Source organism: Scyliorhinus torazame, chromosome 18, assembly GCF_047496885.1.
Source record: "Scyliorhinus torazame isolate Kashiwa2021f chromosome 18, sScyTor2.1, whole genome shotgun sequence".
NCBI lineage: Eukaryota > Metazoa > Chordata > Chondrichthyes > Carcharhiniformes > Scyliorhinidae > Scyliorhinus > Scyliorhinus torazame.
In genome coordinates, this window is record NC_092724.1 from 91452630 (window position 1) to 91474350 (window position 21721).

At 49.3% G+C, this 21721-nt stretch overlaps 1 protein-coding gene across 5 annotated transcripts in view; it reads right to left on the bottom strand.

Annotated features, from left to right (window-relative positions):
* LOC140395367 (caskin-2-like) overlaps positions 1–21721 on the bottom strand; it is a 463341-nt gene that overhangs the window by 172395 nt on the left and 269225 nt on the right. For all 5 annotated transcript variants that reach the window (XM_072483024.1, XM_072483023.1, XM_072483027.1 and 2 more), the window contains 2 exons: positions 17386–17483; positions 13868–14013 (listed from right to left, as the gene is read on the bottom strand). In XM_072483024.1, the coding sequence (XP_072339125.1) occupies positions 13868–14013; positions 17386–17483 (244 nt within the window). The remainder of the gene's footprint in view (positions 1–13867; positions 14014–17385; positions 17484–21721) is intronic.

Genomic DNA, 21721 nt, shown 5'->3' on the forward strand with positions numbered 1-21721 from the left:
CCTCCACTGGCACTGCCCCCAATCCCACGCTCCCTACACTGGCAGTGTCCCCAATCCCACACTCCCTACACTGGCAATTCCCTCAATCTCACACTCCCATTGCCCCTAATCCCACACTCCCTACACTGCCAGTGCCCCTAATCCCACACTCCCTACACTGGCAATTCCCTCAATCTCACTCCCTACACTGGCATTGCCCCTAATCCCACACTCCCTACACTGGCATTGACCCTAATCCCACACTCCCTACACTGCCAGTGCCCCTAATCCCACACTCCCTACACTGGCAATTCCCTCAATCTCACACTCCCTACACTGGCATTGCCCCTAATCCCACATTCCCTACACTGGCAATTCCCTCAATCTCACACTCCCTACACTGGCTTTGCCCCTAATCCCACACTCCCTACACTGGCAATTCCCTCAATCTCACACTCCCTACACTGGCATTGCCCCTAATCCCACACTCCCTACACTAGCAATGGCCCTAATCCCACACTCCCTACACTGGCAGTGTCCCCAATCCCACACTCCCTACACTGGCATTGCCCCTAATCCCACACTCCCTACACTGGCATTGCCCCTAATCCCACACTCCCTACACTGGCAGTGTCCCCAATCCCACACTCCCTACACTGGCAGTGTCCCCAATCCCACACTCCCTACACTGGCAGTGTCCCCAATCCCACAGTCCCTACACTGGCCGTGTCCCCAATCCCACACTCCCTACACTGGCCGTGTCCCCAATCCCACACTCCCTACACTGGCAGTGTCCCCAATCCCACACTCCCTACACTGGCAGTGTCCCCAATCACACACTCCCTACACTGGCAGTGTCCCCAATCCCATACTCCCTACACTGGCAGAGTCCCCAATCCCACACTCCCTACACTGGCAGTGTCACCAATCCCACACTCCCTACACTGGCAATGCCTCCAATCCCACACTCCCTACACTGGCATTGCCCCTAATCCCACACTCCCTACACTGGCAGTGTCCCCAATCCCACACTCCCTACACTGGCAATTCCCTCATCTAACACTCCCTACACTGGCATTGCCCCTAATCCCACACTCCCCATACTGGCAGTGTCCCCAATCCCTCACTCCCGACACTGGCATTGCCGCTAATCCCACAATCCCTACACTGGCAGTGTCCCCAATCCCACACTCCCTACACTGGCAGTGTCCCCAATCCCACACTCCCTACACTGGCAGTGTCCCCAATCCCACACTCCCTACACTGGCAGTGTCCCCAATCCCAGACTCCCTACACTGGCAGTGTCCCCAATCCCACACTCCCAACACTGGCAGTGTCCCCAATCCCACACTCCCTACACTGGCAGAGTCCCCAATCCCACACTCCCTACACTGGCAGTGTCCCCAATCCCACCCTCCCTACACTGGCAGTGTCCCCAATCCCACACTCCCGACACTGGCAGTGTCCCCAATTCCACACTCCCTACACTGGCATTGCCCCTAATCCCACACTCCCTACACTGGCAGTGTCCCCAATCCCACACTCCCTACACTGCCAGTGCCCCTAATCCCACACTCCTACACTGCCAGTGCCCCCAATTCTACACTCCCTACACTGGCAGTGTCCCCAATCCCACACTCCCTACACTGCCAGTGCCCCTAATCCCACACTCCCTACACTGGCAGTGTCCCCAATCCCACACTCCTACACTGCCAGTGCCCCCAATTCTACACTCCCCACACTGGTCAAAATTTGCTCCTCCATGTGATATTTCCTGTTCTTTCCCTGACATGGTGCATCCTTGTTCCATTCCTCTCGGTATATCTTGCCCAACAATATCTCACCTGACGCTACACCTTCTCCTCTTGTGTAACCTGTATCTGCCTTTACAATCCTGAGTCTGGGGCATGGAAAGCTTTGTTTTCATTTTTCGGGTGGACGTCGACAACTGCCTTTAATCACACAGCCTCATTTCAAAAGAAGCAAGTCCCATCAGGCTGTGATATCTGAGAGATTCTGATAATAAGGTGCAATTTAAAAACAAACTCTCACATTACTCACCAACTCCCATCAAACACTCTAATCTCAGCCACGATGAAAGTTAGGCCTTGGGTGTAATCATATTCAGAACAAAAGAGGGGTAGGAAATTTAAAGGTGCAATGGCTGAATTTAATGGCCTTTGGAATTGGGTCCAGCCATTTCCAGGATCCCTGACAGGATTAAAGGTCAATCAAGCAGTTAACTGCCTGCCATCGGGGTCCCCATGTCAAAGGCAAAGATTAGGCCTTGAAGGCAGCTGGCAGCTCTTCAGTACCAGCAACACCACCGGGGTTGCGACCATCGCTGGGACGAGTGAGTGAGCGAATGAGTGAGTGAGAGACAGAGTGAGTGAGAGACAGAGAGAGAGAGAGACAGACACAGAGAGAGACAGGCAGAGAGAGAGAGTCAGTGAGTGAGTGTGTGTGTGAGAGAGAGTCAGCGAGTGAGAGAGAGAGAAAGAGAGAGAGAGAATCAGTGAGTGAGTGTGTGTGTGAGAGGGAGAGAGAGTGAGTGAGTGAGTGAGTGAGTGAGAGAGCGAGACAGACAGAGTCAGTGTGTGTGTGTGTGAGAGTCAGTGAGTGTGTGTGTGAGAGAGAGAGAGAGTCAGTGAGTGTGTGTGTGAGAGAGAGACAGAGTCAGTGAGTGTGTGTGTGAGAGAGAGTCAGTGAGTGAGTGTGTGTGTGAGAGAGAGTCAGTGAGTGTGTGTGTGTGAGAGAGAGAAAGAGAGTGTGTGTGTGTGAGAGAGAGTCAGCGAGTGAGAGAGAGAGAATCAGTGAGTGAGTTTGTGTGTGAGAGGGAGAGAGAGTGAGTGAGTGAGTGAGTGAGTGAGAGAGCGAGACAGACAGAGTCAGTGTGTGTGTGTGTGAGAGAGAGTCAGTGAGTGTGTGTGTGAGAGAGAGAGAGAGACAGAGTCAGTGAGTGTGTGTGTGAGAGAGAGTCAGTGAGTGAGTGTGTGTGTGAGAGAGAGTCAGTGAGTGTGTGTGTGTGAGAGAGAGTCAGTGAGTGTGTGTGTGTGAGAGAGAGAAAGAGAGAGAATCAGTGAGTGTGTGAGAGAGAGACAGACAGAGGGCGGAATTCTCCCCCAACAGCGCGATGTCCGGCGACTGGCGCCAAAAACGGCGCCAATCAGACGGGCATCACTCCGGCCCAAAGGTGCGGAATGCTCTGCATCTTTGGGGGCCGAGCCCCAACATTGAGGGGCTAGGCCGACGCCGGAGGGACTTCCGCCCCGCCAGCTGGCGGAAATGGCGTTTGTTGCCCCGCCAGCTGGCGCGGAAATGCGGCGCATGCGCGGGAGCGTCAGCGGTCGCCGACAGTTTCCCGCGCTTGCGCAGCGGGGAGAGTCACTTCCTCCTCCGCCATGGTGGAGGCTGTGGCGGAGGCGGAAGGGAAAGAGTGCCCCCACGGCACAGGCCCGCCCGCGGATCGGTGGGCCCCGATCGCGGGCCAGACCACCGTGGGGGCACCCCCCGGGGTCAGATCGCCCGCGCCCCCCCCCCCAGGACCCCGGAGCCTGCCCACGCCGCCTGGTCCCGCCAGTAAATACCAGGTTTAATTTACGCCGGCGGGACAGGCAATTTCTGGGCGGGACTTCGGCCCATCCGGGCCGGAGAATTGAGCGGGGGGTCCCGCCAACCGGCGCGGCCCGATTCCTGCCCCAGCCCAATCTTCGGTACCGGAGACTTCGGCAGGGACGGGATTCACGGCAGCCAACGGCCATTCTCCGACCCGGCGGGGGGTCGGGGAATGACGCCCAGAGAGTCAGTGTGTGTGTGTGTGAGTGAGAGAGTCAGTGAGTGAGTGTGTGTGAGAGAGAGAAAGAGAGAGAGAGAAACAGTGAGTGTGTGAGAGAGAGACAGACAGAGTCAGTGTGTGTGTGAGAGGGAGAGAGAGTCAGTGAGTGAGAGAGCGAGACAGACAGTCAGTGTGTGTGAGAGGGAGAGAGAGTCAGTGAGTGAGTGTGTGTGAGAGAGAGAGTCAGTGAGTGTGTGTGTGTGAGAGAGAGAGTCAGTGAGTGAGAGAGAGAGAGTCAGTGAGTGTGTGTGAGAGAGAGAGTCAGTGAGTGAGAGAGAGAGAGTCAGTGAGTGTGTGTGAGAGGGAGAGAGAGTCAGTGAGTGAAAGAGCGAGACAGACAGAGTCAGTGTGTGTGTGAGAGGGAGAGAGTCAGTGAGTGAGTGTGTGTGAGAGAGAGAAAGAGAGAGAGAGAAACAGTGAGTGTGTGAGAGAGAGACAGACAGAGTCAGTGTGTGTGTGAGAGGGAGAGTCAGTGAGTGAGAGAGCGAGACAGACAGTCAGTGTGTGTGAGAGGGAGAGAGAGTCAGTGAGTGAGTGAGAGAGAGACAGACAGAGTCAGTGTATGTGTGTGTGAGAGAGAGTCAGTGAGTGAGTGTGTGTGTGAGAGAGAATGAGTGAGTGAGTGTGAGAGAGAGACAGACAGAGAGTCAGTGTGTGTGAGAGAGAGTGAGTGAGTGAGTGTGAGAGAGAGACAGACAGACAGAGAGTCAGTGTGTGTGTGTGAGTGAGAGAGAGAAAGGGAGAAAGAGAATCAGTGAATGTGTGAGAGAGAGACAGACAGAGTCAGTGAGTGTGTGAGTGAGAGAGAGAGAGAATCAGTGAGTGTGTGAGAGACAGAGTCAGTGAGTGAGTGTGTGTGAGTGAGAGAGTCAGTGAGTGAGTGAGTGTGAGAGAGAGAGAGAGACAGACAGAGTCAGTGTGTGAGAGAGAGAGAGACAGTCAGTGAGTGTGTGTGAGTGAGAGAGTCAGTGAGTGAGTGAGTGTGAGAGAGAGAGAGAGACAGACAGAGTCAGTGTGTGTGTGTGAGTGAGAGAGTCAGTGAGTGAGTGTGTGTGAGAGAGAGAAAGAGAGAGAGGGAATCAGTGAGTGTGTGAGAGAGAGACAGACAGTCAGTGCGTATGTGTGTGAGAGAGAGTCAGTGTGTGAGAGAGAGAGAGAATCAGTCAGTGCGTATGTGTGTGAGAGAGAGTCAGTGTGTGTGTGTGTGTGCGAGAGTCAGTGAGTGTGTGTGTGAGAGAGAGAGAGACAGTGAGTGTGTGTGTGTGAGAGAGAGAATCAGTGAGTGAGTGTGTGTGTGAGAGAGAGTCTGTGAGTGTGTGTGTGTGAGAGAGAGAAAGAGAGAGAGAGAATCAGTGAGTGTGTGTGAGAGAGTCAGTGAGTGAGTGTGTGTGAGAGAGAGAAAGACAGACAGAGAGTCAGTGAGTGTGTGTGTGTGTGTGAGAGAGTCAGTGAGTGTGAGAGAGAGAGAGACAGACAGAGAGTCAGTGAGTGTGTGCGTGAGAGAGAGTCAGTGAGTGAGTCTGTGTGTGTGTGAGAGAGTGAGAGTCAGTGAGTGAGTGTGAGAGAGAGAGACAGAGAGTCAGTGAGTGTGAGAGAGAGAGAGAGAGACAGACAGAGTCAGTGAGTGTGTGTGTGTGTGAGAGAGTCAGTGAGTGTGAGAGAGAGAGAGACAGACAGAGAGTCAGTGAGTGTGTGCGTGAGAGAGAGTCAGTGAGTGAGTCTGTGTGTGTGTGAGAGAGTGAGAGTCAGTGAGTGAGTGTGAGAGAGAGAGACAGAGAGTCAGTGAGTGTGAGAGAGAGAGAGAGAGACTGACAGAGTCAGTGAGTGTGTGTGTGAGAGAGAGTCAGTGAGTGTGTGTGTGAGAGAGAGTCAGTGAGTGTGTGTGTGAGAGAGAGAGTCAGTGAGTGAGTGAGTGTGAGAGAGAGTGAGTCAGTGAGTGAGAGAGAGAGAGAGAGACAGACAGTCAGAGAGTCAGTGAGTGTGAGAGAGAGAGAGAGAGACAGACAGAGAGTCAGTGAGTGTGAGAGAGAGAGAGACAGACAGACAGAGTCAGTGAGTGTGTGTGTGAGAGAGAGTCAGTGAGTGTGTGTGTGAGAGTCAGTGAGTGTGTGTGTGAGAGAGAGTCAGTGAGTGAGTGTGTGTGTGAGAGAGCGAGTCAGTGAGTGAGTGAGTGTGAGAGAGAGAGACAGACAATCAGTGATGAGTGTGTGTGTGTGAGAGAGTCAGTGAGTGTGTGTGTGAGAGAGACAGACAGACAGAGAGCCAGTGAGTGTGTGTGTGAGAGAGAGTCAGTGAGTGAGTGTGAGAGAGAGAGTCAGTGAGTGAGTGTGAGAGAGAGAGAGAGAGTCAGTGAGTGAGTGAGAGAGAGAGAGAGTCAGTGAGTGTGTGTGAGAGAGTCAGTGAGTGAGTGTGTGTGTGAGAGCAAGTCAGTGTGTGTGAGAGAGAGAGTCAGTGAGTGAGTGTGTGTGTGTGAGAGAGAGTCAGTAAGTGAGTGTGTGAAAGAGAGAGTCAGTGAGTGTGTGTGTGAGAGAGTCAGTGAGTGTGTGTGTGAGAGAGTCAGTGAGTGTGTGTGTGAGAGAGTCAGTGAGTGTGTGTGTGTGAGAGAGAGAGAGAGACAGACAGAGAGCCAGTGAGTGTGTGTGTGAGAGAGAGAGTCAGTGAGTGAGTGAGTGTGAGAGAGAGAGAGACAGACAGAGAGTCAGTGAGTGTGTGTGTGTGAGAGAGAGAGAGAGACAGACAGAGAGCCAGTGAGTGTGTGTGTGAGAGAGAGAGTCAGTGAGTGAGTGAGCGTGTGAGAGAGAGAGTCAGTGAGTGAGTGTGAGAGTCAGTGAGTGTGTGTGAGAGAGAGAGTCAGTGAGTGTGTGTGTGAGAGAGAGAGTCAGTGAGTGTGTGTGTGAGAGAGAGAGACAGAGAGCCAGTGAGTGTGTGTGAGAGAGAGAGTCAGTGAGTGAGTGAGTGTGAGAGAGAGAGAGACAGACAGAGAGCCAGTGAGTGTGTGTGTGTGAGAGAGAGTCAGTGAGTGAGTGAGCGTGTGAGAGAGAGAGAGTCAGTGAGTGTGAGAGTCAGTGAGTGTGTGTGAGAGAGAGAGCCAGTGAGTGTGTGTGTGAGAGAGAGTCAGTGAGTGTGTGTGAGAGAGAGAGTCAGTGAGTGAGTGTGTGAGAGAGCCAGTGTGTGTGTGTGTGAGAGAGAGTGAGAGACAGACAGAGAGCCAGTGAGTGTGTGTGTGAGAGAGAGAGAGAGTCAGTGAGTGAGTGAGTGTGAGAGAGAGAGAGAGACAGACAGAGAGCCAGTGAGTGTGTGTGTGTGTGAGAGAGAGTCAGTGAGTGTGTGAGAGAGAGAGAGTCAGTGAGTGTGTGTGTGAGAGAGAGTCAGTGAGTGTGTGTGTGAGGGAGAGAGAGAGACAGACAGAGAGCCAGTGACTGTGTGTGTGTGAGAGAGAGAGAGAGTCAGTGAGTGAGTGAGTGTGAGAGAGAGACAGACAGAGAGCCAGTTAGTGTGTTTGTGTGAGAGAGAGAGAGAGTCAGTGAGTGAGTGTGAGAGAGTCAGTGAGTGAGTGTGAGAGAGAGTCAGTGAGTGAGTGTGAGAGAGAGAGAGTCAGTGAATGAGTGTGAGAGAGAGTCAGTGAGTGTGTGTGTGAGAGAGTCAGTGAGTGAGTGTGTGCAAGAGAGAGTCAGTGAGTGTGTGTGAGAGAGCGAGTTAGTGAGTGAGTGAGTGAGAGATCGAGTCAGTGAGTAAGTGTGAGAGAGAGAGAGAGTCAGTGAGTGTGTGTGTGAGAGAGAGAGTCAGTGAGTGTGTGAGAGAGAGAGAGAGAGAGAGAGTGTCAGTGAGTGTGTGTGAGAGAGAGAGAGAGTCAGTGAGGTGTGTGAGAGAGAGCCAGTGAGTGTGTGTGTGAGAGAGAGAGTCAGTGAGTGTGTTTGTGTGCGAGAGAGAGTCAGTGAGTGTGTGTGAAAGAGAGAGTTAGTGAGTGTGTGTGTGAGAGAGTCAGTGAGTGTGTGTGTGAGTCAGTGAGTGTGTGTGAGAGAGAGAGAGTGTTAGTGAGTGTGTGTGAGAGAGAGAGAGAGTCAGTGAGTGAGTGAGTGTGAGAGAGAGACAGACAGAGAGCCAGTGAGTGTGTGTGTGTGAGCGAGAGAGAGAGAGTCAGTGAGTGAGTGTGAGAGAGTCAGTGAGTGAGTGTGAGAGAGAGAGAGTCAGTGAGTGAGTGAGTGTGAGAGAGAGAGTCAGTGAGTGAGTGTGAGAGAGAGAGTCAGTGAGTGAGTGTGAGAGAGAGAGAGTCAGTGAGTGAGTGAGTGTGAGAGAGAGTCAGTGAGTGAGTGTGAGAGAGAGAGTCAGTGAGTGTGTGTGTGAGAGAGTCAGTGAGTGAGTGTGTGCAAGAGAGAGAGTCAGTGAGTGTGTGTGAGAGAGCGAGTTAGTGAGTGAGTGAGTGTGAGAGATCGAGTCAGTGAGTGAGTGTGAGAGAGAGTCAGTGAGTGTGTGTGTGAGAGAGAGAGTCAGTGAGTGTGTGAGAGAGCGAGAGAGAGTGTCAGTGAGTGTGTGTGAGAGAGAGAGAGAGTCAGTGAGGTGTGTGAGAGAGAGCCAGTGAGTGTGTGTGTGAGAGAGAGAGTCAGTAAGTGTGTTTGTGTGAGAGAGAGAGTCAGTGAGTGTGTGTGAGAGAGAGAGTCAGTGAGTGTGTGTGTGAGTGAGTCAGTGAGTGTGTGTGTGAGAGAGAGAGTCAGTGAGTGAGTGTGAGAGAGAGAGAGAGTCAGTGAGGTGTGTGAGAGAGAGCCAGTGAGTGTGTGTGTGAGAGAGAGAGTCAGTAAGTGTGTTTGTGTGAGAGAGAGAGTCAGTGAGTGTGTGTGAGAGAGAGAGTCAGTGAGTGTGTGTGTGAGTGAGTCAGTGAGTGTGTGTGTGAGAGAGAGAGTCAGTGAGTGAGTGTGAGAGAGAGAGAGTCAGTGAGTGAGTGTGAGAGAGAGTCAGTGAGTGAGTGTGAGAGAGAGAGAGTCAGTGAGTGAGTGAGTGTGAGAGAGAGTCAGTGAGTGAGTGTGAGAGAGAGAGTCAGTGAGTGTGTGTGTGTGAGAGTCAGTGAGTGAGTGTGTGCAAGAGAGAGAGTCAGTGAGTGTGTGTGAGAGAGCGAGTTAGTGAGTGAGTGAGTGTGAGAGATCGAGTCAGTGAGTGAGTGTGAGAGAGAGAGTCAGTGAGTGTGTGTGTGAGAGAGAGAGTCAGTGAGTGTGTGAGAGAGAGAGAGAGTGTCAGTGAGTGTGTGTGAGAGAGAGAGAGAGTCAGTGAGGTGTGTGAGAGAGAGCCAGTGAGTGTGTGTGTGAGAGAGAGAGTCAGTAAGTGTGTTTGTGTGAGAGAGAGAGTCAGTGAGTGTGTGTGAGAGAGAGAGTCAGTGAGTGTGTGTGTGAGTGAGTCAGTGAGTGTGTGTGTGAGAGAGAGTCAGTGAGTGTGTGTGTGAGAGAGTCAGTGAGTGTGTGTGTGAGAGAGAGAGTATTAGTGAGTGTGTGTGAGAGAGAGAGAGTCAGTGAGTGAGTGTGTGAGAGAGAGAGTCAGTGAGTGTGTGTGAGAGAGAGAGTCAGTGAGTGTGTGTGTGTGAGAGAGAGAGAGACGGACAGAGAGTCAGTGAGTGTGTGTGTGAGAGAGAGAGTCAGTGAGTGTGTGTGAGAGGGAGGGAGACAGACAGAGAGTCAGTGAGTGTGTGTGTGAGAGAGTCAGTGAGTGTGTGTGTGAGAGAGACACAGACAGACAGAGAGTCAGTGAGTGTGTGTGTGAGAGAGAGAGTCAGTGAGTGTGTGAGAGAGAGAGAGAGTCAGTGAGTGTGTGTGTGAGAGAGAGAGAGAGTCAGTGAGTGAGTGTGAGAGAGAGTTAGTGAGTGTGTGTGTGAGAGAGTCAGTGACTGAGTGTGTGAGAGAGAGAGAGTCAGTGAGTGTGTGTGAGAGAGAGAGTCAGTGAGTGTGTGTGAGAGAGAGAGTGCCAGTGAGTGTGTGTTGAGAGAGAGAGTCAGTGAGTGTGTGTGAGAGTCAGTGAGTGTGTGTGTGAGAGAGAGAGTCAGTGAGTGTGTGTGTGAGAGAGAGTCAGTGAGTGTGTGTGAGAGAGTCAGTGAGTGTGTGTGAGAGAGAGAGTGCCAGTGAGTGTGTGTGTGAGAGAGAGAGTCAGTGAGTGTGTGTGAGAGAGAGTCAGTGAGTGTGTGTGTGAGAGAGAGAGTCAGTGAGTGTGTGTGTGTGAGAGAGAGTCAGTGAGTGTGTGTGTGAGAGTCAGTGAGTGTGTGTGAGAGAGAGAGTGTTAGTGAGTGTGTGTGTGAGAGAGTCAGTGAGTGAGTGTGTGAGAGAGTCAGTGTGTGTGTGTGTGAGAGAGAGAGTCAGTGAGTGTGTGTGTGAGAGAGAGAAAGAGACAGACAGAGAGTCAGTGAGTGTGTGTGAGAGAGAGAGTGCCAGTGAGTGTGTGTGTGAGAGAGAGAGTCAGTGAGTGTGTGTGAGAGAGAGTCAGTGAGTGTGTGTGTGAGAGAGAGAGTCAGTGAGTGTGTGTGTGTGAGAGAGAGTCAGTGAGTGTGTGTGTGAGAGTCAGTGAGTGTGTGTGAGAGAGAGAGTGTTAGTGAGTGTGTGTGTGAGAGAGTCAGTGAGTGAGTGTGTGAGAGAGTCAGTGTGTGTGTGTGTGAGAGAGAGAGTCAGTGAGTGTGTGTGTGAGAGAGAGAAAGAGACAGACAGAGAGTCAGTGAGTGTGTGTGTGTGAGAGAGAGAGTCAGTGAGTGTGTGTGTGAGAGAGAGAGACAGACAGAGAGCCAGTGAGTGTGTGTGTGTGTGAGAGAGAGAGAGACAGACAGACAGAGAGTCAGTGAGTGTGTGTGAGAGAGAGAGAGTCAGTGAGTGTGTGAGAGATTACCAGTGTCAGTGGGCTGAGGGTGTTGAGTGGTCCTTAATTGGACACTTCTAGGCCTTAATTAGCTGCGGTGGGAAGGTCACCCTTAACATTGCGGGAAATCAATGGGCTCACCAATGAGCACCTTCCCAACTGATCATATGCCAACCCTGCTTGCCCGCTTCCGGTAAGAAAGCCCAGACGGTATCAGTAATGAGGAGGGTACAATCGATGGTACCCTGGCATCATTGTCCTAGCATCCAGTCCTAGCATCCAGTCCACCACAAACAACTATTCCCAGGTCATTCCTGGAACTACCCGGAATAATGTCCTAAAACTTCAACAGCTCCTTCAAAGGGCTGACACGGTATGTGAATTGCATGGCTAATATTTTCAAAATCTATTGACATTCAAATATCCTGTCTGGAAATTAAGTGGAGACTAGTTGTTAGGTGTCCTGTGTGTTGTGGGATCCTGCTGTGCCAAGCAGTGAATTTGATTTGCCACATGTGCTGGGGTAACCACTCTCAGTCCGCATTCACAGAGCAATGCTACGGAGTGGCCCCTGGGTCAGGAGAGGTCAATCAGCGATGCCTCTGCTATCGGACCCACTGACCGGAAGCCCAGGTTGGTCTGTGATTGTGTGCATCAATTGGGCGAAGGCAGGACTGGGGTCAATCATGCCAACCCATCTTTCAATCACCTGTTCCAATTCAGTGCCCAATCATGCTGTGATGGGGTACCATACAAAGAACAAAGAACAAAGTAAAGTACAGCACAGGAACAGGCCCTTCGGCCCTCCAAGCCTGCGCCGACTATGCTGCCCGTCTAAACTAATATTTTCTACACTTCCGGAGTCCGTATCCCTCTATTCCCATCCTATTCATGTATTTGTCAAGGTGCCACTTTAAACTTCACTATCGTCCCTGCTTCTACCACCTCCTCCGGCAGCGAGTTCCAGGCACCCACGACCCTATGTGTAAAAAACTTGCCTCGTAAATCTCCTCTAAACCTTGCCCCTCGCACCTTAAACCTATGTCCCCAAGTAATTGACCCCTCTACTCTGGGAAAAAGTCTCTGACTATCCACCCTGTCTATACCCCTCATAATTTTGTAGACCTCCATCAGGTCGCCTCTCAACCTCCTTCGTTCCAGTGAGAACAAACTGAGCTTATTCAACCTCTCCTCATAGCTTATGCCCTACACACCAGGCAACATCCTGGTAAATCTCTTCTGCACCCAGTCTAAAGCCTCCACATCCTTCTGGTAGTGTGGTGACCAGAATTGAACACTATACTCCAAGTGTGGCCTAACTAAGGTTGTATACAACTGCAACATGACTTGCCAATTCTTATACTCAACGCCCCGGCCAATGAAGGCAAGCATGCCGTATGCCTTTTTGACTACCTTCTCCACCTGTGTTGCCCCTTTCAGTGACCTGTGGACCTGTACACCTAGATCTCTCTGACTGTCAATACTCTTGAGGGTTCCACCATTCACTGTATATTCCCTACCTGCATTAGACCTTCCAAAATGTATTACCTCACATTTGTCCGGATTAAACTCCATCTGCCATCTCTCCGCCCAAGTCTCCAAATGATCTAAATCCTGCTGTATCCTCTGACAGTCCTCATCACTATCCGCAATTCCACCAACCTTTGTGTCGTCTGCAAACTTACTAATCAGTGTGTGCCCAGTGGAAAGATAACCCGGCATGAATCAGGGCAGAGAGGCAGAACGGCGGAAACTGGGGAGATGGCAGGAAAGCTGAGACAAATTCATGAAACACCCGCTGACCAGAAATCCCTGATCCTAACATGCTGCATCCACCAGAAAAGATATGCATAGTCCACACAACTTTCCCTCACCACTCTCGCCGTATGGTATCTCCAATAAGACAGGCTTGGATGACCAAGGAAAGCTACTGTGGAAGCCATTCCATCTTCTCTGCCTCCTAGATCATCATGAACCACTCTTTCTCTTTTTCTAATGTCTTGGACCAGGAAGATGAGGAGGGTGAATTGCTACCTTGGTCATTCAGTTACTGCACATGGACCCATTGTCGTCCTCCCTTGTTGGCAGGGCTTCATATATTGGTCTAAAGAGAACAGAAGGCTGATGGTACTTCAGTGGTAGTTGATACCATAACCTTGTCCCTGAGAAACTTTAGTCCCACACCATGTATAATGCTATCCTTTGGATTTCAGTAAACCGTGTCCAAATAGCGGGCTGGATTCTCCGGTCCCCCAGCTGCGTGTTTCTCGGTGGCGCGCCGTTAGCTAGTGGCGGGATTCTCTTTTCCCGCCACTTGTCAATGGGATATCCCATTGAAGCCACCCCAGGCCGCCGGGAAACCCATGGGCAGGGGTGCACTGTCAGCAGGAACAGAGAATTACAATGGCTGGAGGATTCCGGCCAGCATTTAAATCCACTTAAGGTGTGAGGATCACCTAGCAGTAAAATTATAGAGAGACATGGTCATTCCAAACATGGTGAGGTGCATTGTGTCCAGAGGTTTAAGGTAAATGTACAGCTCAGAATCAGGCCACGCAGTTCAACTTACACTCCGCACACACACTTTATTTCACCTCACCCTATCAGCATGCATGTCTATATTATTTTCTCCTTCCTTCTATGATATCAATCGTCCCCTTAAATGCATCACAGAAGCATAGAATTCCTACAATGCAGAAGGAGACCCTTTGAGTCTGCACCAAACATCCGAAAGAGCACCCTACCCAGGCCAACTCCCCCATCTTATCCCCGTACACCACCTAACCTTTGGATACCGAAGGGCAATCTAGCATGGCCAATACACTTAACACTGCACATCTTTGGACTGTGAGAGGAAACCCACACAGTCACGGGGAGAATGTGCAAACTCCACACAAACACCCAAGGTTGAAATTGAACCCGGGTCCTTGGCTCTGTGAGGCAGCAATGCTAACCACTGTGCCACTCCATCACTTTCAGCTAGAAGGAGTAACACTGGTCATATGTCCAACATTGACGGTGGTGACCAGCATGGACTGGAAGGGCTGAGCGGCCTCCTTCTGTACTGTTATGATCCTATGGTGGGAGCAACATTGCTGATGGGTTGTCAGTAATCAACGCAAGGGTCGTGTTGGCCCCAGAATGATCCTCCCATATTATGCTGGAACCAATGGCGAAAGGAGCCAAATAACAACGTTACAGGGTGTGACAAAAGGGGAAGCTCTTACTTACCACATCATAATGTCCATACTGCGCTGCGAGGTGCAATGGGATCTGCCCATCCTGCGAGGCCACGTTCACGACTGCTCCAGCACGAAGGAGCAGACGTACCGGCTCCAACCTCCCCTGCCATGCTGCGTAGTGTAAGGGTCGCATTCCTTCATAGAACATGAAACAGGACCAAAGGCAGACTATCAGCAAGCAGTAATGCCAAGGGGTTCAAACCTAACATTAGAGCAAGGCCAGTCATGAAGGACGACTGCTTTACACAAATGTAAAAATCTGGAGCACTCTCCTCCAAAAGGCTATGAATGTTGATCATTTGGTGCTTTTGAGATTGAGGTCAATAGACCTTTGTTGGACAAGGAAGGGTATCAAGGGACATCGATCAAAGGGGGAGTTGAGATGTAGTCAGCCAAAATCTGACCTAATGGTGAAGCAGGCCTAAGGGGCTAAACTGTCTACTCCCATCCCTATATTCCTACATCCGTAAGGAAATGTCACTGCATTAACCTGCCCCATCCCGATTGGAGGAGGAAGGGATGTAACAGTCAGCATCAATGGTGAAGACCTAATGGATCAAAAAGCTGCAGCAACTTGCATTTAGAGAGAACCTCTGACATAGTAAAATATCCCAAAGCAATACACAGGAACATTATCAAACAAAACTCTGGATATATCCTGACTCGGAACAAATCCCATTTGCCTCTGTGTTCGCTGTCCGGCAGTGCCTCAATTTGAAAATTCTCATCCTTGTTTTCAAATCCTTCATCCCACCCTATCTCTATAACATCCCCATGTCCTGAACCCACTGAAACACATAAGACTCCTCCAATTCTGCCCTCTGATACAACCACAATTTTCTTCACTTTGCCATTGTTGGCCCTATCTTCAGCTGCCGAGGCTTCAAGCTGTGGAATATTCTCCTTAAACTCCCACCATCTCTCGACTTCACTCTCTAAAATGCTTCTTAAAACCTTTGAACAAGCTTTTGGTCACCTTTTTAAAAAATAAATTTAGAGTACCCAATTATTTTTTTCCAATTAAGGGGCAATTAAGGTGCCACCATGCCACCCATTGGTCCCCTTCTTTAATGTTTCCTTACGTAAACTGATTTCAAATTTTGTTTGAAGTGCTAAGGGATGTTTGACTCTGTTAAAGCCACTATATAAATGCACATTGTTGTTGTTTAAAAAAAATGGATTGTTTTTTAGAGTGAGGTGGAGAGCCAGAACTGGATGTTGCAATCTGCCTCCTAGCTGATGAAATAAATAGTTTTGAAGTGCAGTTACTGTTGTAAATAAACAAGGTAGAAACGTTCTAACTTATGGAATAAAAGGGACTGCAGCAATGTGGATACAAAATTGGCAAATAATAAGAAGCACAGAGTTATGGTCAATGGATATTTTTCAGGCTGGAGGAAGGTTTGTAGTCGAGTTCCCCAGGGGTTAGTATTGAGACCCTGCTTTTCCTGATATGTATAAATGATTTTATCTTGATGTGCAGGGGACAGTATCAAAGTTTGCAGATGATACAAAACTTGGAAGTATTGCAAACTATGAGGGGACAGTGTAGAACTTCAAAAGACCATAGACAAGTTGGTGCAGTGGGCAGATCGGTGGTAGATGAAGTTCAATGCAGAGAAGTGAAGGTGATGCATTTTTGTAGGAAAAACATGGAGTGACAATATAAAATCCAGGTTAACGTTCTTAAAGGAGTGCAGGAGCAAAGGGACCTGGGTGTATATGTGCATAAATCACCGAAGGTGGCAAGACAGGTGGAGAGAGCAGTGAATAAAGCATGCAATATTCTGGGCTTTATTAATAGGGACATAGAGTACAAGTAAGGAGGTTATTCTGAACTTATATAAAACACTTGTTAGACCTCAGCTGGAATACTTTGTATAGTTTTGGGCATCACACTATAAGAAGGATGTGAACACATTGGAGAGAATGCAGAAGATATTTACAAGATGGTTCCAGGGTTGAGAAACTTCAGTTATGAGGATAGATTGGAACGGTTGGGTCTGTTCTCCTTGGAGAGAAGAAGGAAAAGAGGAGATTTGCGAGAGATGTTCAAAATCACAAGGGGGTTGGACAGAGCAGTTGGATCAAGAACGAAAGGGCACAGATTTAAAGTGATTTGTAAAAGAAGTAAACGTTGTGATGAATGTTTGATTTTCAGATATATTGTATTATATGTGTTTGGTGCAGTAAGGGTTAAAAACTTAGGTTAGTGTGTGCATGGCTGCTGCAGTACAGTTTTTAAAAACCTTGGTTTAAAAGTTTTTTGGGAGCCAGAGGAGTAATTAAAGCATCATAAAAGCTTGGGTTAGTGGATTTTTGTTTGGATTAAGGCAGTTCCCTGTGGAATATTTAATTAGATACATTCTGTTTCAGCTTGGTAACATGGTGTAATGGGAGGTTCTAGAGTACCTGGAATTTTGCAGACAAGCAATTTAGTTGAGTTTTATATTGGGATGTGAGCAGAAGTCAAGCATCCGCTCTCACTGCAGTTCAGTTGAAAATTTTACTGGGGACAGACCAGAGACAGATTTGCCTGAGAACCAGATAGGCGGTTTCAACAGTGAGTTGAGACAGGCAGGAGTTTGGAGTTGGAAATCAAACTGTGAAGACAGCATCTAGACACGTTAGCTAGAGGCCCTGCAATGTTCTGACAGGATTCAGGTCTATCTTCAAAACCATTCTCCAAGAAAAATCTCATAAGCAAGTATATCTGGGTCTGCTAACTGTACTTAAAAGTGGATTGAGAGCTGATCTGGCTTTGTTGTTTGAGGGGAAGTAAAGATAGCAGTTATGGGTACAATTACACTGTAATTGTAAGCTATTTTCTTGTGTGACGTTAAAAGGTATTTTAATACTGTGTTAGTAATAAAGCTTGCTTTAATATACCATATCCCTATTTTGTGTGAAATCACTCCTGGAGCGAAGAATCATTTCCTCACATTCTTAAAATATTAAAATAAAATATTGGCGTTTCTGTCTAGTATCCCAGCTACTGTTGGGTTCTGGTCTGGGATCGTAATAATGTGACGCGAGATAAACCTTCTTATACAAAGCGAGTGATTGGGGTCTGGAATACACGACTTGCAAGTGTGTGGAGGCAGGTTCAATCGAGGCATTAAATAGGGTATTTGATGATTACTCGTTTGGAGAACAGGTGCAGACACGATGGGCCAAATGGCCTTGTTCTGCAACCCAACATTTCTGTCTGAACATCGGATGCAACCTTTCTCTGTCAATTTACACAGACTAAATGAGAAAAGGGGGGGGTCTCAAGGAGTGTCGTAAACTAAGAGGTTGAGGGGTTTAGGGATTTAGAGATTCAGTCCTGGCAGCCAAAGGCATGTCTGCCAATGGTGGAGTTACACAAATCAGGGATGAGAAAGAGCACAATGAATTGGTGGAGTGCAGAGATCTCGGGGGGGGGGGGGGGGGGGGCTATTTGGCTGGGATAGGGAAAGCCAAAATGAGGATGATAAGAAAATAAAACAAGTCAACAATACTAACCATTGCTGTCCTTGATGTCCACCATGGCCTGAGCTTCCAGCAGCAATGAAATGAGATCGATACTCCCACTAAGTGCGGCATGGTGCAAAGCTGAGAATCTGCAGACAGAACACACATAGGCTTCAACAATAGGGTCACCAAGTAACAGGCCCGTGAATCTGGGGTCATTAGGAATCATCCATCTTCATCCATCAAAGCAGATCTTTCTATTTTCCATGGCTCTGGCATCTTTAGGTGGGATGTTACGCTACCACCGCAACTGGCATTGAAAAAACCAGGAACCAGGCCAAATAGGAGACCAAGGACTTTTAGTAGCTTTGATGGTGAATCTGTTCAATTAATACAGAGAGGCAATTGGACAAGGTAATGCTGAATCAGAGGAGACCAGGCCCTAACTGTACAGTACTGCGCTCAGAGTACTCTTACTAGTTCTGATCACTGAGGTTTTCCACTCTTGGTTATTTTAACCCAATCAAAATTAAACCGGTTAATATAGTCCTGCTAAAAATAATGGACAAAACAATTTCACAAGATTTCATCCATTTTAAGTCACCCAGCCACGGGATCCCAAAGTCCCTTGGTTTCAGCCTCCAGTTGTTTGATTGTAAAAGATTTCAGTGTTTTCACCTTCACCTCTTTACTCCCTGGACATTGATCACTCTTCGTATTACACAAAATGTCTCGATGTCGGTCTGGAATTTACTAGTCACAAGTTTAAATCCACCCTGCTCCCGCAGTTTACTTTCAAGTTAATTCTTGGGTGCTCCTTTTCCATTTTGTTCACTACCTCGGGCAACTTTGTACACTCACCTCACAGACATCGTCATCCCGTGATCAAAGCAGCAAGTTCCTCCAATCAATTTTCTCATTGTTCAGCTCGACAACACCAGGGATCAGTGGCTCTCCTGCGTACTGTTCATAACATCTTAAATCTCTGCCTCCCGCCTTCAGGACTGGCGATAGTCGCCACAGTCCCAGAGGACCATAGGCTTTGAGAGGGAGAGCTGACTGGTGGTGATTTAACCTGGGGGTCATCACACCTCAGGCAAGGGGCAAGGTTGAGAAGGTGGGGCCTTCATGGATAACCTCAGCTGGTACTGAAGTTGAATCCGCGTTGTTGGGTTCGCTCCGCATCACGCACCGGCAGTGCAACCAACTGAGCTAAACTGTCCCCCAAATGACAGTAAGCTGAGAGCAGCGCTTTTGTCCCCGACTCCTCTCGCTTATCATTGGCTTTACAATTTGCAGCTCTGCATTAATTGAATGTATTCATCATCAGTACCACTGAAGAGCGCTTGGTCAATTTTTTGGCCTGGTTCTTGATTATTTCAACATCATCTGTAGCACAGTGGTAAATTTACTTGATTAGTAATCGAGAGGATACGAGCTGGAATCCCACCAAGGCAATGGAGGTAGATTAAATTCAACTCAACAAACATCAGATAAAATGCTAGTCCCATTAATAATACTCTTGAAATTACCGGATTGTTGTAAAAACTCATCTGGTTCACGAACGCCCTTTAGGGAAGGAAATCTGCCGTCCTTACCTGGTCTGGCCTGCATGTGACTCTGGATCCACAGTAATGTGGTTGACTCTTACCTGCCCCTCTGAAATTGACAAGCAAGCCACTCAGTTGTACCAAACTGCTACAGAGCACCGTGGCTGTACCAACACCAGAGGGACTGCAGCGGTTCAAGAAGGAGGCTCAACACCACCTCCTCAAGGACAATTCAGGATGGGCAATAAATGCTGGGCTAGTCATCGATGATCATTTCCCAAATGAATGATTCATGGAGTATGTGTATAATTTCTCCTTCCTTCCTACACTATGGGCGGAATTCTCCACTCCCGGGATTAAGTGCCCGCGCCGTCGTGAACGCCGTTGTGTTTCACGATGGCGCGAACAGGGTCCGGACACAACCTATTCTGGCCCCCACAGGGTGCCAGCACGGCGCTGGAGCGGTTCACCCCGCTCCAGCCTCCTTACACGGCGCCAAATGGGCGCTGCGCCAACCCGCGCATGCGCAGTTGGGGCTGCTCGTTCCTGCACATGCGCAGTTGGGCCATGCCATCCTGCGCATGCGGGGGGAACTTCTTACGCGTGCCGGCCCCTCACCAACATGGCGCCGGGGTTCTGGCGCCTTCCGCGGAAGGAGGTAGGTCCGGGGGGGGGAAGAGGCCGGCCCGCCGATCGGTGGGCCCCGATCGCGGTCCAGACCCTATCGGAGGCCCCCCCCAGTGAAGGAGCCCCCTCCCCCTCAGGCCGCCCCCCCAGCGTTCCAGCACAGTTCCCGCCAGCACGACCAGGGGTGAACGGCACCGGTGGGACCGTCATTTTTTTCGCCGGCCGCTCGGCCCATTCGGGCCGGAGAATTGCCGCTCGCCGTTTGCAGTGATTTTCGCGCCGCTGGTTTCGGGGGGGTGGGAGAATCGCGTGCGGGTGTCGGGGCGGCGTTGTGCGACTTGCACGGCGCCCGGCAATTCTCACACCCGCCGTGGGGGGGGGGGAGAATACCGCCCAATACCCTTGTATCAATTTCAGTTCTTCCCCATCTGCCCACGTACATATCTTAACCAGCTGTCTCTTTATTTTCTGAGTTCAAACCCCAGCCCTCCAGGTTTGGAATCTGAAAATTTGAATAATTTGCCTCAACAAGTGCCAATATTTTATTTGTCATTTCAAAGCTTTCTGCTATTCTAGCACTGTCGCTTCACAGCGCCCCAGGTTCAATTCCTGGCTTGGGTCACTGTCTGTGCGGAGTCTGCACGTTCTCCCCATTTCTGCGTAGGTTTCCTCCAGGTGCTCCGGTTTCCTCCCACAAGTCCCGTTAGGTGAATTGGACATTCTGAATTCTCCCTCTGTGTACCCGAACAGGCGCCAGAGTGTAGCGACTAGGTGCTTTTCACAGTAACTTCATTGCAGTGTTAATGTAAGCCTACTTGTGACATTAATAAAGATTATTTTTATTATTCCTCTTCATTGAACTGAAGAATTTCTCCACATTTGGTATGAATTTGCTGCTTCCCTCCGGATGATCAACTGTATGTGATTTCCAGACAAGCGTCCAGTTCAGACAGAGCTCAATGCTTCCCCATTCATACAAAGCTTATTTGGGAAGGTGGTCTCTCTCAGCTCAGTGGTAGAGTGCTCGCTGGTGGATTCACATCCATTTCAGGATTTGAACCCATGATCCAGACTGCATTGTTGGAGATGCGATCTTTTGAGTGAGTCAATAAATAAAGCCCCAGTTGCCCTTGCAGATGTAAAAGATCCCCCCCACAACTTTACTTAAAAACCAAAGGTACTTCTTAGCATGCCTTGGCCAACATTCCTCCCTCGACCATTATTGTCAACCAAGACAGACACTCACGCTGTGTAAAACCTGGCTCTCTGCGTGCCTATGTGCTAACAGTAACCACATTTCAAAATGTATTTAACTTATTGATCCTGAAGCGCTGTTTTCATCCTCAACACCATGCTTTCATTTATAACCCTCCTTAAACCCTCTGTCCTTTAATAAGTTTTTGGTTTTCCTTCCCATTGCCTCCTTCTTTGTTCTATATCAGTTTCTGTCTGATTACACTCCTGTGAAGCACCTTGGGATCATTTACTAAGTTACCAACAGGAGCATTATCAAACCACAACTGACAGTGAGACAAGGGAGAAGACATCAAGATACGGAACAATAGCTTGGTCAAATCAAAGTCTTCAAAGGAGGAGCAAGGGACAGAGCAGGCTAGGGAGGACATCCAGGGTTTATGGGTTTGCAGGTATGGCCACTAATTGTTGGTGAAGGAAGTTGGACGGCACAAGAGAGCAGATTTGGAGGAATGCAGAGCCCTGAGGGCTGGAGGAGTTTACAAAAATTGGGCATGAGGAGGGTGGTGCTTTGGGAAGTGAGGTAGTGAAGGCATTACAATACCACAATGATGCGTTTAAATAGCAGATGAAGCAACCGATATGATCAGGTATTGTATAAATACTGTGAGGCACATTCAGAGGTGCAAACATATTACACCCATCCAGCATTTAAACTATGTGCAAGACTGTGAATTGAATCAAAGCTCAGGTTGCCGTGGTGCAGTCAATGCTCTTCCGACATTCCAGTGTCCGATGAAAGGATATTTCTCGGGGCTGCTATGGAGCTGCTACTACCTGTCTGGGGTAATGCAAACACATCACAGGGGACTGGACTGCCTCCATTCAACCGTGCAGCCTTCTGAGGTAGGTACCCATCATCAAGGTGTCCGTGTCATGCAGGCCTCTCATTCTTGTCAGAAGCTGCCAAACTTGTACTCAGGCAGTACGCCAAGCTCAAAGCGTCATGTGGGGAG